Raw genomic sequence first — 17,017 nt, 5'->3', positions numbered from 1 at the left:
CTTCCAGCGTGCAATCATGTCAGAATATGATTATTTCCAAAGTCTCCGACCCGTAGGCACAAGCCTGCTTACTTAAGCAAAGATTTCCTCATTTCTTGGATCTCATTTGCCACCAACTTTACAAAGATCTCTTTGGCTTGTGAAACGAGTGTGCTTCACACATTCATAAATGCCCAATGTATTTTAGGTCTAACATGTATTAGCTGTGGAAGTTAAGGTAGGTAAGTGACTCCCACTCCACGGTAATCACAGCACCGATGGCCATACTAAGCAGTTCACAGCTGACTTGTGGAACTAATTAGACAGTAACGTTTAGTGCATTTTTCAATAAAAAGTCTAATAGTGCACGTGATTGGTGGTACATGAGACTTCCTGAAAACTGGCAGGATTGTTTTAGTTCAGAAAGGTCAGGAACCATGAAAGTAATTGACTTCCTCTGTAGGGAAAGGGAATCTGCACCATGTACTACTTGCCAGGGAAGGGCCAGGGAATGGCTGGATGAAAAGAGGACCAATATGGGTGGTATCTGTAAGACTGTCTAGGTTATTGAGCACCTGTTTCTGTGACTATCTTGCCTCCATGTAACCTCATAAAATTGCACAGGAGAGTATAAAAAAGGTGCTATATAAGAAGTAAAACAGGCCAAGCAAGAACAAATCTAGAAAAAATATTGTGTTTACTCCTATGATAAAAGATTTAATGTTGAGACAAAAAGGGGGGAAAAAGAAGATGTGTGAGTTAGTAAAGAAGAGATGCTGGCATTAATGTATGTTTTTGTATAAAACAGTTTTAACAGTAGGGCTGTAGAGAACATGAGATTCAGTATGTTTAAAAAAGAAAGTCTCTGTACAGAAGCTTGTTGCTGGCTAAACTCTCCTTCCCAATTTGATGCCATGTTTCATCTCAAAGCCTATCAGCACTCCAAACAGCAATCACTTACAGAAGACATACCCTTAAAAAATGACATGAAGAAAAGCTGAGCATGTAAAAATCAATCAGAAAGAAAGAGGTTCCATCACTTCTTCATGGCATATGAGAAATGAAGAGGTACAGTGGTATTTCCACTGGCAAAGAGGTGGAGGAAAGCTTTGTGACAGGAGAGAGAAGTCCTAAAGTGGTTTCCAAATTGCACTACAACTGTGGGATTAAACTTCAGAAAGATTTATGTTTAAAAATTTCTTGGCAGCTTGAGATGTTTATCTTCTTTATAGTCCAGACATCACAAAAGACATCAGTCAATGTAACGTCCACAAACTCAGGTATTGTAGAGGGAAAGGAGATGACAAATAGGAATGAGGAAACAGCAGATGTTTCCCCTTCAGCAAAGTGAAGAACAATAGCAGAGAGAGGTGGGACTCTCTAAGCCAGAGATGAGAGTGATGGCAGGTCTGCAGAGAAGACATCTAGATGAATATGACACACGTCAGCAGTGGCAGTGAGTACCAGCTGTGAAGAGAAAGCTGAAGTCATTTTAACATGCTAAGATTTTAGACCAGGCAGGTGAGAAGGATAACGTAAAAAGCTGCACCTAGCCAGGGCAATTAACTGTCTCCTGTTTGTATAAATGGAAAAGAAATTAACCTTCCTGTCTACACCAGGAGAGGAGCAAATTGGATCGTTTCTAAACATGCAATACTATGACGATCATCTAAGGAACAGCAGATGAATTATCTTAATCTTCATGCATTCCTGTCAAGCTAGTGAGCAATTTATTGTCAGAGATTTCAGTTATTCACCACATCTCATTTCAAAGAGAGCACAAAGGTTTGAATCAGGATTACCAGCAGCCATCCAACTTTTTATGGGAGGCGTCATTCTAGAAAAGACGAGTGATGATGAAACAGCTGTATTAAGAAGGACAGTGTTTCTGGATTTCCAGACAGTATTTTGTAGACCACATTACAGAAGTAGAATAGAAGAACAGCTGAATCACTTTGTATTCATTGAAATATGAGAATTACAAAACTAAAATATCTCTTGGATTATGTGGCCTGACCTTTCACAAGGAACTAAGTGGTCCCTACCTAGTATTAATAGGCAAAGTTTTCCTGCCATATCTGTCTCTCCCTGCATATATCAAGAGTTCAGTCTCATGCTCCACTACAAAACTCCAAAATATAGGGGCAGATAATGAAAATAATGCTCATAAACAGCCAGAATCCTACAGAATTCCAGGTATTCTTCTAGTTCCTGTCCCTCTGTTCTTCAGTTATCAGAGTTTAGGGATCAGGTGAAATTTAGATAGCGACAAAACACATCCTCCATGAACTCTGTTTCTGTACTTTGTCTTAAAGTACAATTTCATTCACTCACACGCTCTCTTCTTGCCTTATATTGAGAAATAAAATTACGGGCTGACTGTGGCTTCTATAAGTAAGTATTAACTCATTGAAGTGTATGGGAATTACATTACTTCATTAGAGGATTTAGTTTTGCTGCTTAAATTCAAAATCCTAAATGCTATGAGTGTGAGATGCTGAATGACTTTATGGACATGCTCGTACAGGTACATAACTCAAGGATTTTTTACATCTGACTTTGTTTCGGGAAGTGGAGCTGAAACTGACCTTTAATAAAATCTCAGAATAAAGGAGGGATTTGGAAAGTAAGAACAAGGCATTTATCTTTGACTTCTGTAATGGACTTGGGCATAAGAAAGCCAGTCCTGTGCTGAATTCACCCAGGACCAACCGAAGAGACCCAAAATAACAAGTGCAATCAATTATTCACCACATCTATGCATCTGAAAACATAACATCTCTCGCTCAGCAGATCTTAGCACTCACAGACCTGCAGGGTATTGTGCAGGGTATTGTACGCAGCCCAGAGTTAACCCATTCTGCCAAAAGTTACCCACACTTTGCTGCCCTGGAAAGCCAGGGGAGTGGTGAGGAGCCCCAGTCTGCTGCAGGAGCAGACCACGAGGTAGCTCCACTTAGTTAAACACATACTTTAAAGATTAATTTAAACATTATTTCTAATCACTACCTGGGTTCAGAGTAGTCCATCCTCCCTCCCTTGCTCAGACCTTTTGCATGCGTGGCCCCTGCAGGGAAGAGCTGTCCCAGCCCCATGGGGTAGCTGACAATGCTACCAGCCTCTTCCTCACAGTGCATCTGGAGATTTCATTTGCCCTGTTCAGGACCATGGTGGGCTGATGATTTTCAGATACTCAGGAATAGAAAAATCCTGCTCCCAGCAGTTTACAGAAAGACTTGCAGAGGTTTAACACAACACTTATTAATGGAAAAACAAAAAGGCAACATAAATTAGGAAAAGAGATAAAAAAACCTCAAGGAAATTTGTATAGGAATCAACTATACATTGATAGTATGTATCAATATCTATGATCAACTATGATCATTGAAAGCTCTATCACATATGTTGACAGCAAGTCCCTATCTCCTTGGGATTTGTTCCTTTCTATCTGATTTCCTGTAAGATCTGCCATCCAGAAATTAGCTGGAGAATGAAAAGACAAGAAGACCAAACCTTTGCATGCTACTAAACTACATCTGGGTTGTGTATATGAGAATGTTTATTTTGGTGACATTGTACATCAGAAAGGGTGGCCAAGTCTGAGGCACTCTGTGTGAGGGAAGCCAAAGAAAAAACTGCCTGAACACCCCTTACATAAGTCCATTGCACTTAAAGCTCTAAAAATACCAGTTATCAAAGTACAGACAAAAATCAGCAAGAAATAAAAAGGTTTGGAGTGAGTTCACCCTTGCTTACAATGGAGTTGCTTGGGGAGCAAATGTTTGCCTGTAGGTTTGGTGTTAAAGCTGAGCTTTGGATGCCTGAAAGCAATGTTGGCCAGCCCTGTCGCAGGCAGTTTGTCAGGAGCTGGGCGCATCTCCAAAATTTTTTTAAAATCTGCTGCTCATGCCAAGAACCAATACCCTGATACTCAAAGGTGAGAGAGAGGGCCCTTTCCCTCTGCTCTACATTCAGGCTGCCCACGAAGTCCTTCATATTAAATTAAGAAATATTAGGAGAGGTACAATTAGTTGGCTCAGCAGCACTACCCAGCCTCTCTGAGTTTTTCTTCGTACTTTTTTCCCCTAAAAGGTGAGCAGAGTGGCAACTCTCTGTTTCTAGGAATATGGGATATGACAAATACAAACAGAAAGCAGCAGCAAGACCTGTGTTACAGCAGCTGGGCTGTAGGAGCCTCTTGGTGCCCAGTTTTGGGTAGTGTCTGCAGCCTCAAGCCTGCCCTTTGGGGTAAATAACCCTGTGGGCTGGAGGGGGACTGGCCCTAACCCCTTTTCCTGACCTGTTCTGTATGGTAACTCCATGATGGTGGGTTTACAAATGCTGTATCAAAAGTGCAGTAAAGATTTTGGAAGAAGAGTAACTTCAGCATAAATTATACATGTAAGAGTTCACTTGGTTTCCCATGGTGTGGTGTTTTGCAGTCAACGAGCAGGGACACTCCTTTTTGAAGGGGGGACAGTTTGCAGAGAGCAAGTACTTATTTGCAAGGGCCTTTCTCAAGAGGCAGCTCTAGTACATCATACATAGAGTTGCTCAACGTTTATGTTCAGCACCATGATAACAAAACAGTCCAGTTTGTCTGACCACCAAGATACAACGGTCTTATTTTACAGTTTACAAGCCCAATACTGTCTCAAACATACAGTTTCTGATTTCCATTTTGAACATGGTGTGTTCTTCCTACAGGTCTGAATGCAGTAACTGTGAGGTAGGAGAGCAGTGCGGTGTGATAATGCACGGCAGCGCCGTCACTTTCTGCGAGCCATATGGTCCCAGAGAACTGGTAAGTGAAGCTTATCTGCCGGGACTGGGACTGGAGGCTATGAATTGAGGCTGCGTCAGCTGCAGAGATGTTGGTGTGCTTTGAAAGTGTGTTGTTCAGCAGAGAGGCTCTTAGGCAAGGTGATAGGGCCATAGGAGAGCACCCCAGGAACACCCCAGTGTTTTAAACTATAGATGCTAACCAAAGGTTATTGCAATAGCTTGCAAAGGAAAGTCTTTTGATCCGGTGTGCATCCAAGTTATTTAAAGTATCTATAAAATACTGGACAGGCAAGGAAATAGAACTGTGTTGTCAAACTGACATCATTCTCTTTTTGTTTCCAACAATGAAATAGAGACAAGGTTCATTTTTCTTCTCTTATTTTATTAGCTGTGTCCTGTTTTTTCTTGTCGCTGTTGACAAATGTTAATTTGGTTGTAAAACATCACTTGTGAACAATGCATCCTACAGACTTCAATGCAGCCTGGAGCAAGCACCTGCCAGTCTCAGGAAAGTGTATGTAACAAACTGAGTCATGATGAAGGGGACAGAATTCATTTCTTTGGGGGGTAGTTTGGTCATAAAATTGCTGTAAGAAACAACATGCTGCAGTTTGCGTTAACTTGTGATCATCTGGGTGTGGAAAATGAATAGAAAGATATATATCCAATGCCCACACACTAAAGCTGGGGAGCTAGCTACAATGATGTACATAAAATGGGAGTTTTGGAAAGAACTGAGAAATTGAAAGGCCAGCTCAAAGCCTGTGTAATTCGAAGTTAATTTTCATGTTTTCAACAGTCTTCTGAGTGGAGGGAGAGGCTGATTAGAGCTATTTGAAGAGCATACATGGAAGTGCTTTTGGCCAGGCATCTTTTCTTCATTTCAGACACTGACAATTCTTTTAACAGGGTTAATTTTACATCCTTAACTGAGACCAGAATTCCATAAATGCAATGCAGATATTGCTGGTGTAGTGACTGAAAGTCATAAACATATATAAAACTAATTTAGAGGCTTTACGGATAAAGGAGAATTTCAGTCATTTCCCTCACAGCCATCTCCAGCTGGGGAATCTTGACAGGGATGCTAAATTGCTTCTCTGCTACTTTGAGTCCTATTTGAATGTACTATGCTTCATTAACTGCCTTGAGAAGAGATGCATTGTTTTATGTTCTGTGCAAAAATGAAGTCACACCACTGGGATATTTTTCCCAATTTTTAAACTCATTTTTAGTTGTAGTATTGAGCATAGGTAGCACTCCTTGAAAAACAATCTATTTATGACATTTAGCAAGCCCAGGGTCCCAGCTCTGAGAGTTTTGAAATGTTATTAATTAGCTGTCTTCTCCCTGCTGATATGTAATTTAGACTATCCTTAGTAATCACGAATTGGCTCCAAAATTCAGTGTTGGACTGTATTACCATGTGGTAATATAGCACTACCATGGCATCAGGAACTTGAAAAAATTTATTATGATGCCAAAGTGGTGTGATTAAATAATCAGCTGAAAAAATCATTATGCTTATAAACAGTTAGCAGCCTAATAATGAAAGTGTTTATAAATATTATGGCAGCGTTGCAGAAAAATCAAATCCTTCTGAAGGAACATGCTAATGGCTTAACATTTTGGATGAGCACAGGACGGTGTTCATGCCAGAGGTCTGAGATAGTTTTATTTTTTAGTATGGACATAGGTTTAAAGCCCTATTTTCTTAGAACCAACTTGTTTCTGATTTGTAATCATGTTTCAGCGATTTCATGACATATCTTTTCCTGTCACAAATTTTAAAACCTGTTTCATTTCTCCAATTATTTTGCATTTTTATTCTATCAATCACCCTTACTATTTGAATCCTATTCTGTCCCTGCTTGAAGTGGCTCTTGAAATCTCTGTTTCTGTTCATGGCTCCTAGTGCCACATTATTGCTTTGAAATCCTTAGTCAAGAAGAGTTGAATTTGCAAAATATATTATATCAACAGCTGTGACAGCTGCTGGTTTGCTTCCTTGATGTCCGTCTCTTCTCCTGACTCCCAGCAGCCACCTGTTACTGTAGGCAGAGGTTTTTCTTCATACCAACTGTCTATGTCTGTTGGTGAGAATTTACCACTGGCAAAATCCTGGAAAGATGTATAGCATCAGAGATGTTGCAAGTGAAGGAAAATAGCTACTGAAGGCTCCCTACCAGCCTCTCTGCACTGCCTGAACTCAGTAGTCCTTTGCAGAACTTTGCAGAAAGTTTTTAGTAAGTCTAATGCTTTTCTCTTAAGCATTACTGAAATGATTCACAACATAGTCTCTTTTAAGTCTACACGAATGCCTCTTCTGTGATAACTGATACATTTAATTTCTTGGTGATATGAGCCACTGAACACTGAAAAAGGGTTTCATTTTCAAATTAGAACTTGCACAACATAATTAATTGAATGTAAACTAATGTAATAGGTACCCATAACTCAAGTCAGAAAGTACTTTATTATTTGGCAGGATAGGTGTGATACCTAATACTGAATTGATCTTTACAGAATGGACTTAAATGGGGATGTGACTGTATTTTTTAAAGGAGTTTTGTAAATGCAGCTTCCCTATTTTTGTTTAAGGACTAGAATTACCTGTTAGGAATATTCCAAAGAGAGGAAAACTGTATTTTAAGTAAACATACACTCATACAGATAGTGCCAAAGTGCCAAATTTTCAGGCAGTTTTAAAAGTTGCTGTTTGAGATGATTGTGAAGCCTTGGGAATCTGTCCTGCTGAATCTGTCTTAGTTCACAGAGCATTAATAGCTGTGATAAATTTCCTAAATTTCCATACACCCTCCTAAAGCACATGTAGTCTTGTTATCAGCTAATCTTCAGTGCATTTCAGTGAAGATCCCATTCTTTAATATTTATGAGAAGTTCCTCTCCGTATGTAATATGTATGTAGAAAAGAAAAAAAACACACCAAAACCCCACGCCAACTCATGCAGGTCTCCATCCATTATTTTCAAAGGCATCATTTCATGAATACATCAACTAGGTGCATGACAGCACTGGAAGAAGTCCGGTCCCTTTTGCTTTTCTGTATCACCACCTGTCCCATCCTGCCAGGGGAAGAGGTGGTATTCATATGAACATTGGTGGGCAGCATGGCAAACCACACCAGAAAATGAATCCAGGTTAAAACTGACTTGCAAACGGAAAAGACTATTAGTTTAACAGAAGTCACTATTCAAGCTGATTCAATATGTAGCTACCCAGAAGTTGATGTTAGTACATGGAATGGAATGGAGGGAGCTGTCACCTAGAATCTGTTAATCATATACATTTGAATATACATTCTGAATATACATTCTGAATATACATTTGCAAAGATATGAAAATTCTTTTGAAAGTCTCCAAAGACAGAAAAGCCAATACAAGTGACTGAGAGATAACATTTGTTCTGGGGCAGTGGAGTCCTAAATAACAGTCAGAAGATATCTGCATTTAGGACTAGCTTTTGTTCAGTGTCATGCAATGATGCACAGGGCAATAAGGGACTTCAGTCGTCAGAGAGATCTCTCTCAGCAGTTTTGATGTTTATCTGCGTAGTAGATAATTAAAGAGCCCAGGAATACCTGATAATGGAAGAATCTCTGCTTTCACTGTGTGACTCGGAAATTATGCAGAAATTGTACTGTTCATCATTACAAAATGCTGATAAAATTGCCTTTGTAGTACTGCCATAGTTAATGGGTGCTTGAAAGAATGTAGCCTCTTCCAAGTCATTGAGTCTAATCTTTACTTGGGTGCTGGGTTTTTTAGAAGATGACAGTTTAGTGTCCATGAGCTCAAATGTTCATCTATACTTTGCAGATTACCACTTTTTTTCATTCTTATCTACTGTTCAGTTTCCTCTACATCACTCATACAAGCAAAGAAGGAGGATCATTCAAGTCCTCCGAGTGCTCTGCCTGGAGCTGCCTCCATGCAGATTCCCAGCTGAGCTCTGGTAGGCAAAGCCTGCTAGCCCTGGGACCTTATTTCTGGGGCTGAATTTGCTCAGAAATTTGACTTCTCGGTGGCACATTCACGATATAACGTGGTGCATGGATGCAGATCACAAGGAGCACATCCGATGAAAGGTTCTGTCTCTGCTTTCATGGGAAATGACATGAATTACTGGTGTGTAGGGTCTGACATAGGAGGACAACTCCAAGGTCTTGAAATCTAGGATGCAGGTATCACTGGCAACAATATCAGATTAATTTATTTAAGGTGTTTGCTGTTAGATCAGGCAGTTAGATGACTTCTTTTATGACTGTGTAAACTTACTGTCTGGCCAGGTCATGCCATTTTTCTCTTTTGATCTAAAGTTGCCATTGTCTTTCAGCTTGTACATTTTTCCTTCAATGCAGCCTCTAAATTCTGCTTATAATGATAAATTATATCTTTGCTGGGTCTTTTGCTAGTGAATTAACCAAACTTTGAGTCTCCTCTTTTTGGGGTGACCCTCCAGTTGGTCTTTCTACTTGCTAAACATTGCAATGATTTTTCAGCTCTTTGACAAAATAATTAGATCAGGCAGTGGTTTTAAGCAGTGCTTCTGCCTTGCTTGTTATGTAGCAATATCTTTAAGTCCAACTTTCAAAAGGAATTGAAAATAAATAGGTGTCCTTCACAACACTCTAGTGCTTCTTATAGTATTTTCAGGAAAACAGTCCTAATTTGAACTACTAAAATATGGGGGCATTGAAAGAAGGGAGAAGGAAAGGCCTCAAAGAAGGGTAGTGTGCTAAATAGGGAGTGAGCTGCTTGGTGTTTTCTGCTTGTTTCTATGTCTTGGTTGGATGTCAACAGTGTGTAGATGCTACTACAAAATTTCATTGTATATATTACGCAGTATCACCAAGGTTTTGTTGCTTTGCTGTTGAAGACTTAGGTTCTGTTATTCCCTCTTAATATTTAGTTTTATTATTTTAGGTTTACTTAATGTTATTTTTGTTATTTATTTATGGTAATTTTTGTTCTTGTTCTGTGCTGGGAAAAGTTAAAACCGTACTGTATATACAGATTTATGCTAAGCTGACCATAAACCACAGGGTTCATTTTTTCAATCTTCTAAATACTGGTCAAGCACCAGTGTTTCACGTAAATGTGCTTGCTTTGTAGACATTAATATGATGAAAGAAAAAAAATTCCAGCTTTGACATATGATGAGACATCAGTAATCAAAATGACATAACAGAAATGTCCATGATCACTCAACCTGAAAGCGTTGGCAGTGAATAGTTTTATGCACTGGAGATCTAGGTATCCAGAGAGTTTCCATGCTTTCAGAGAAGAACAAGTGATGAATGTATTGTTTTGGTGATCTAACACAACCTCTCTGCTATTTGCTTTTCTTCCTGTAGACCACCACTGGCCTTAACACAACTACTGCATCCGTCCTTCAATTTTCCCTTGGTAAGTTTAGCTTACTCTTTCACCTGAGAAAGTGTAAAAAGTCATTTCTGCAAAGGAAGATGGCTCTCAGGTTCAGGTTTACCTTTCTGGTTGATGTTCCACTTGACATGAGGGATTAAAAAATCTTTTAAAAACTGCAGCACGTTCATTCATCTCCTAATCTAGAGCTCCTAATCTAAACTTTGAAAAGGAGAAACTCCAGTGGATACTCTGATGACGGGAGGCATAGTCATGTCTGGGTTTGGGGGTTTTTTTGGATAACCTTATAATCTCTTGCTCTTTCTCTGAAGTGTGATTACTGTTTCTAAAAAATGAACTTTTTTAACATTTAAGACCCTTGCTATGTTCCAAGTTATGGGTGGGTAGAGCTGTTTTTAACACATCTGTACAAACAGAATAGGTTCATATTGTTGTTCATATTATCAACAGCATGGTTATACACTGTATTACTTAGAATACCTGCTGTAAGTTATTGCACATTTTCACTGTGTAGCTGTGGCTATAAATTATGGCAGAAGTTGTAGCTTGGGCTGAGGGCAAATTGTGAACACATTTGATTTGTTAACTCATACCTCAGTGTTCAAAATATGAAGGAAAAATGTTTTTATGGTATGAATGGTTCAATAAAAAAGCAAGCAGGAAGTGTAGCCTGCTTCCTCTGTGGACCCCTGGATATGTGTTTCCAAATCATATTCCTATTTTTAAAATAGTAGTTCTCCAAAAGTATCTCAGCAGATGTGTGATTAAATTCTGGAAATCTCAGCTGGATCTAAGAGCTATCAGGTAGCTTGAGAAGCAGCTTGGTTCTTTAATGGATTGAAAGTCAAAATCCTAGAAGGCTCAGAAATACGTCATTTAAATTTGTTTTTATCTGAAGTTGTTCATTTGACTATTGAGGTCATCATTACCTGTCACCCTGCAACTGACTGCAATGTTAGTAGTTCTAAGGATTGGTATCTATTCTTTTATTTTGAATTACTGTTTTAAAAAAGCCGGAAGAACGTATCCACTCCTAAACTGAATTATTGCGTAAATATTGGGCACCTACAGTGAAAACCAGCCTGGAGCTACCCTGCAGTTTCATTCAGCCATTGAAAGGGGAGCAGCTCACTTGATCTGTTAGGGCGTATTGCTCACCTGCAGAAGCCCGCTCGCCCTTGGCTGTGCCCTAGGATAGGTGAATTTTATAATGCTGCAACTTTGCGATGATGGAGGAATTTTGTTTTTCAGGAAAATTTACAAAAATCTTCTATGGATTATTCTTACAGTGGCCCAGCGTGGTTAACAGCAGTATAAGCTGAATGGATTGGTAGGTAAATGTTTGCTGTCACAGCTCGTTGGCTGGTGTTTGCTGCAGGTGAACTGCAGAAAGGTGCAGGCTCCCATAAGTTCCAAAATTAGACTTAAGATTTCATTAGTAGCCTTTGTACCTATCAGCTGGGGGAGGTCAAATAAAAAAAAGTGTAAGAACAGGCTGAGTAGGAAATACCCCATATGACTAGATTGTCATGAATGTATGGTAAGAACACCTTAATGTGTACCAGTAGAAACCAGTAAAATCCCCCGTATGATGGAGCAGGAGGGGGTGAATGCACATCTGAGTAAATCAAATTTCAGCCTGAAGTTCAAAATGTATCACATTTCCCTATGTGCCTGTGTTGAGCTTGAAATACAGTGCAGATTGGCTTTGTAACTGATAAAAACTGGCATGAGTCAGGGGACTGCTGCTGACCTCAGCAATACTTGGCTTTAAACTCATAAATCTAAACTAGGCATTTGCCAGTTTCCAGCTTGTTCCCAAATGTCCGATTTAATCATAACCCTATTTAGGAATGCATCCAAGGGAATTGCCTTTTTTTTAAAGAATTTTTAACACTTTCTATCGAACACGGAATAGCTTAAGCTGTAATCTTTAGGGGGTATCTTTATATTAAATTCATCACATAGCTTTGGCCACATTAAAGTGCATACCCTTTGATTTCTCTCACCACTAATTATCAGATGGAATTTTGTATTTGTAGGTATGTAAGTAGATGAGGACTGGGAAATGAAGCAAAAAAAATGGTCCTGAGTTCACCATAAATCCCAGATCCTTTTAAACTGTGTGGTCAGGAAGGGTAATACCCTAGTGAATTTTTCATTAGTTGATATTCTGTGTAGTTTCCTTCATGTACCACCTATTTGGTAGTCTTGCCCTTTAAAGGACAACAGGGTTGAAAAGGTGCGCTTAAGATGAAGGGTTAATTAGGATGAAAAGGTAATTAGTAAGGCCTGTTCAGCACATAGGACAATATTAATGTGCAGTATCCTTTCCAAATGCGAGCAACTTTTCTGCCACTCAGCATTCACTTGGAGCTGGTGGCATTGTCTTTTGGTCCAGGGCTGGGATGATGTTTACATTCATGCACTCTCTGCCCAAGTGTGCAGAAAATTTCAGTTACTTTAGATGTCTTAATCATCCATGACTACATTTCTCCAAGACCAAACGCTGACATGTGAAGGACAAAGTCTAGCAGTTTCCTTAATGTTCAGTGGGATTGTTAACTGAGTTATTTAAAGAAATGCCTTTGGGCTCTCTCAGGCCAGAACATCTAATTCAACAGCTTGGGATTGCAGGATATTGTGTAAAAGCCTAGGGACTCAGCTGCCACACAATGGTAGTCTGATTCATTAGCTGAAATATTCTCTATTTCTCACTCCAAATCTCAGGCTTCTCCCCTTAGCTACATCCCTGGACTTCTCCAGGGATGAACATGATCTGTCATTCGCGTAGGCCACTGTGATGGAAGGTGACTCATAGTACTGAGAGATTAGTGACTGAGCTAAACACAGGAGGAAAGAGACCCATGAAATCCCATATGGAGAAGAGGAAAGGCTCTAAGGGAGCAATGGCATGAGGTGTGCAAGCAGTTCTGCTCATGCATTGTTCCTTGGGTGTCCTCTTCAAGCATATGCTCCTGTGGCTGTGGTGTATGTGGGCTGTACATGCTCTGCGTGGGCAGTTCAGCATTGGCAGGCTCTTCCCATCCCTCCTTCCTCCGCAGCGCCTCTGAGTCAAACACCAAGCTGAAGCTGAAGGTGCTGTGGTCGGTACCAACGCTCAGCCTGGCCTCCAGGACAGGTGCTCCTTGGAGCGGTGTGTGTCTCAACATGAAAATTGTTAATGGAAAATATTACATTACCTTGAAAAAATTTGTTCCATAGCTCTCTCCTTACATCTCTGGATCATTTCTGGCTGTTAAACAATATTTGAAAATGGGAATAACTTGATAAGGAAAGTTCCCACTCTTCAGCACTCCTCTGAGAACAGAATGATTTTGACAGTATCCTGTACTGGATAAATACATAATGTTTGTAAGGCAGGATCCTGCTTTAAAAATGCTTTCCCTTTAACTTTTATGCCATTATCACAAAGATCCTCTGTCATTACTAGAGCAAATTAGCAATTCTCTGCTCCTCCCGTTTTCTAAAGAATCTAACTCCCCTACTATTTTATATTAAACCAAAATTGATTTAGGGGGGAAGAGCTTTCTTTTATCTTCTGAGAGGGAATAAGTCTTCAAACATTTCAAACAATCGTCACTTCGGCTCCATTTTTTAAAGATCAAGCCATTAGTTTTGCAAACAAAGAACTAGCCAAAGGGTCAAAAGTTTTTTTGCTTTATTTAGAAAAAAAGCTTGGGCTTGGACTCTCCTTTCCAAAAAAATGATGATAAAGAACTTCTGTGAAAGTTGGGTTCCCAAATCTAACAGATTTTACTTTGGGTCAATCATTAATCCTTACTTTCAGTCAGCCCCAAAATTACCTTTCTGTGACAAATACATGACTTGCAATATCTTCAATTTGTTTCTAATCATAAACCGTCTTTCCTTAATTGATTTTAGCTGAGTTATGGTCATTTCATCCTTGTAGCATTGGCTTTGGTTTAATACAAAAGGGAATTTGAAATGAAATGCACAAGGTGCCACATAATACGGTACTAAAGCAAAAAAATAATTTGCATGAATTCCTAAGAATCAAACCTCTCAGCAGCTTACTGTCTGATATATAGAAATAGCACATTTTGACAGACATCTTTCTTATGCATTGTAATCTTGTGGTGGAGTTACTACTTTTATATAAGCATCACTTAATTATCCTACAAAGGACTGCATTGAATTTGAGAGAGGTAATGTAAAATGGAAATTGTAGAAGTATGTAAAATCTTATTTAAAAGTCAAGAAATGTGAGGTAAAGCTTGAAATCCATCAGTGCGCATGCCCATGCCATATCGAGAAAAGTTAACTGTAATCTTTCTTTTGTTTCATGCTTAATGCAGTCTTCTGAAATGCCTTTCTGTTAGCTTAGTGGTGATCATGACAGAATTCCTGGTATCCAGAAAAGGATGTACAGAAAGTCTGTGACAGCTACACATTTCCCCAGGACTTGCCACAGTTTTTATACTTCAGATTTAAAGTGGCAAGACCATGGCATACTTGAAAAAGTTGGAGTATATGTTCACCATGACAAATGAAACATCTTATAAGAAACTCAATATGATGCAGAATAACTCTTCCTGCAATAAATAAAATAATAAAAACCTCTCCCTAAAGTTCTGGTGGGCACTGAGTACTACTGAGCTGGCAATGAAGGTGCCGCTCTCTGAGGACATTATTTGCTATTAACATGAAAGACTTGAAGAGGCAGGATGCATGAGTAAAGGTGATCTTCAATGCCTGCACAACCAACAGGCTTGACACTGGAAATTCCTTAGGTATCTTTGCTGCATGGATCATATGCTTAGTCCCAGCTATTGCTAGAGAAAAGACTTGACATGAAGCAAAACATGTGCCTAGCACATCAATCTTCCATTAAAAACACAGTTTTCAGTGTGGGGGTTTAGTAGTAGGCTTTAATCTTGGAGAGTGCTTTGTGATTTTGCCAGGTGGATTCAGTTTGTCCTCTCAGGAAAATCCCAGTAGGTATTATCCATAAGACCAGTCACTCATGTTATGATATTCACATTGGTCTGGAACCAGAAGCATTTGGACCTTACTCATAGAGTGAGAATGCCCCTTTTCTCCTCCTCCTTCTGGGGTGGAATGGAATGGGGTGGAATGGAATGGAATGGAATGGAATGGAATAGAATAGAATAGAATAGAATAGAATAGAAGTAGAATATTTCAGTTGGAAGGGACCTACAGTGATCATCTAGTCTAACTGCCTGACCAGTTCAGGGCTGACCAAAAGTTAAAACATGTTGTTAGCTTCTTTCACATCATCCAGTCACTTCTCTGCCATCTGTTGCTATTGTTCCTTCCATTGTTCCAACTTATTTAGTCTAAATATCCATCAGATGACCAAGTTCATTCTTGATTACAATATTTGACAAGGATAAAACCTACAGGGTTCCATAGGGATAAAATGAACATATTACAATCACTAGCAATACCTACCTGCAACTTACCAATCTCTCTTAATATCCTCCTAATAGAACCCTATAGCAAGGATAAATGTGTGTATCTATTGTTTTTAATATGGTTAAAATGTTACTGTAGAAGGATTATTATTGGTATTCAACTATTCAGGACTTTTTGGTAAGGACAAAACTCCACTAATTCAGGGTGCAGAGACATTACTTGGGTGCTCTTCTTTCAGTAGTACCCCATTTGTCCCTGTTTTCTACCTTCCTTAAAAGGAAATAAAATGCTAAACTTTCTGCTTTTACATGCATAAATATTCCATTGATAATCTTGCCGTATAATCACTAAAACCAGTAACAAAGCTCATGATTTCTCCAGTCTTGTTCAACACACTTTCCACTCTTGCAACTTTATTATCTGATTGAGCCATCACCCCTGTCTTCACTTCAAATTCCTTGAGCTTTTAAAATCCATCAGACCATCAGCTGTTCTTAAGAGTAATTGTATCACCTGTGATGACTTTATATTTATACTGTCATTTTTTTTCAAGAGGTGAGGCACATGTGCAGTGCACATACCAAGAACTTCCATGCAGCTTAATTTATTTACAGTCTATTTCTAATGCTGGCTGATTTCACAGTTCTCTGTAAGTGTAATGGAGAAGACTGTTTAAAATATGCTACTGATTGCTTTTGATCAGCATATGAGTAGGGGTCATTGATTTTGATGCAGATCTTTGACATAATGGTTCCAAAAGGGTTTTCATGTCATGTCCTGCCTCGCCCTAAGACATCAGGTTAGTGAATCATTAACCGGTGGCCTCTATTACTCTTCCTGAACTACCAAGCTCGCTAGGGTCTACATTAGAGCTGTTTTACTCAGCAAGTCTGTGGGCTAAGTGTCTCAGTGATGTTTGCTGAAGACGAAGCACAGATAGTGTTTATCACCTTTAGTAAAAAAAATGCAATTTTTTTCAGGCTTAGCTTTTTTCCTTCATTTTTTGTAGTGGCAATTTGCCTTTGTTACCAGTGTGAGTCTTGCAGAATTAAATTATAAAATGTAATTGTGTAGGTGATGGTAATACTTTTTTGCCCTGACGCATATTCAGACTACAGATGATGATGATGATGATGATGATTATTATTATTATTAATCAGAATTGTTGACTGTGCCCTTTGGATTAGTCCTTACCTGCAAAGCTTCTATTCCTCAGAAAACACACTTATGTCCCTATTAACCTCAGCAAATAGAAGACCTCGATGGACAAAAAATAATCTTACAAAAATTATCTAATACATAAACAGTGCGGCTGATTCACTGACCCCTATGTATTTCTGTAGAGGAAATAGCAGTCTCTCTGGGCTGTCTGCTAGAGCAGCATCTGGAGGGCTCTGCAGAGCATCTGCACAAGACCGTGATT

The 17,017-nt window shown here is 39.2% G+C and overlaps 1 protein-coding gene across 2 annotated transcripts in view; it reads left to right on the top strand.

Annotated features, from left to right (window-relative positions):
• RELN (reelin) overlaps window positions 1–17,017 on the top strand; it is a 306,374-nt gene that overhangs the window by 140,242 nt on the left and 149,115 nt on the right. For both annotated transcript variants that reach the window (XM_069801790.1, XM_069801791.1), the window contains exons 7-8: window positions 4,687–4,783; window positions 10,143–10,194. In XM_069801790.1, the coding sequence (XP_069657891.1) occupies window positions 4,687–4,783; window positions 10,143–10,194 (149 nt within the window). The remainder of the gene's footprint in view (window positions 1–4,686; window positions 4,784–10,142; window positions 10,195–17,017) is intronic.

The sequence above is a fragment of the Haliaeetus albicilla genome, chromosome 14, assembly GCF_947461875.1.
Source record: "Haliaeetus albicilla chromosome 14, bHalAlb1.1, whole genome shotgun sequence".
NCBI classification, from domain to species: domain Eukaryota; kingdom Metazoa; phylum Chordata; class Aves; order Accipitriformes; family Accipitridae; genus Haliaeetus; species Haliaeetus albicilla.
This window is presented reverse-complemented; position numbering and strand designations above follow the sequence as displayed.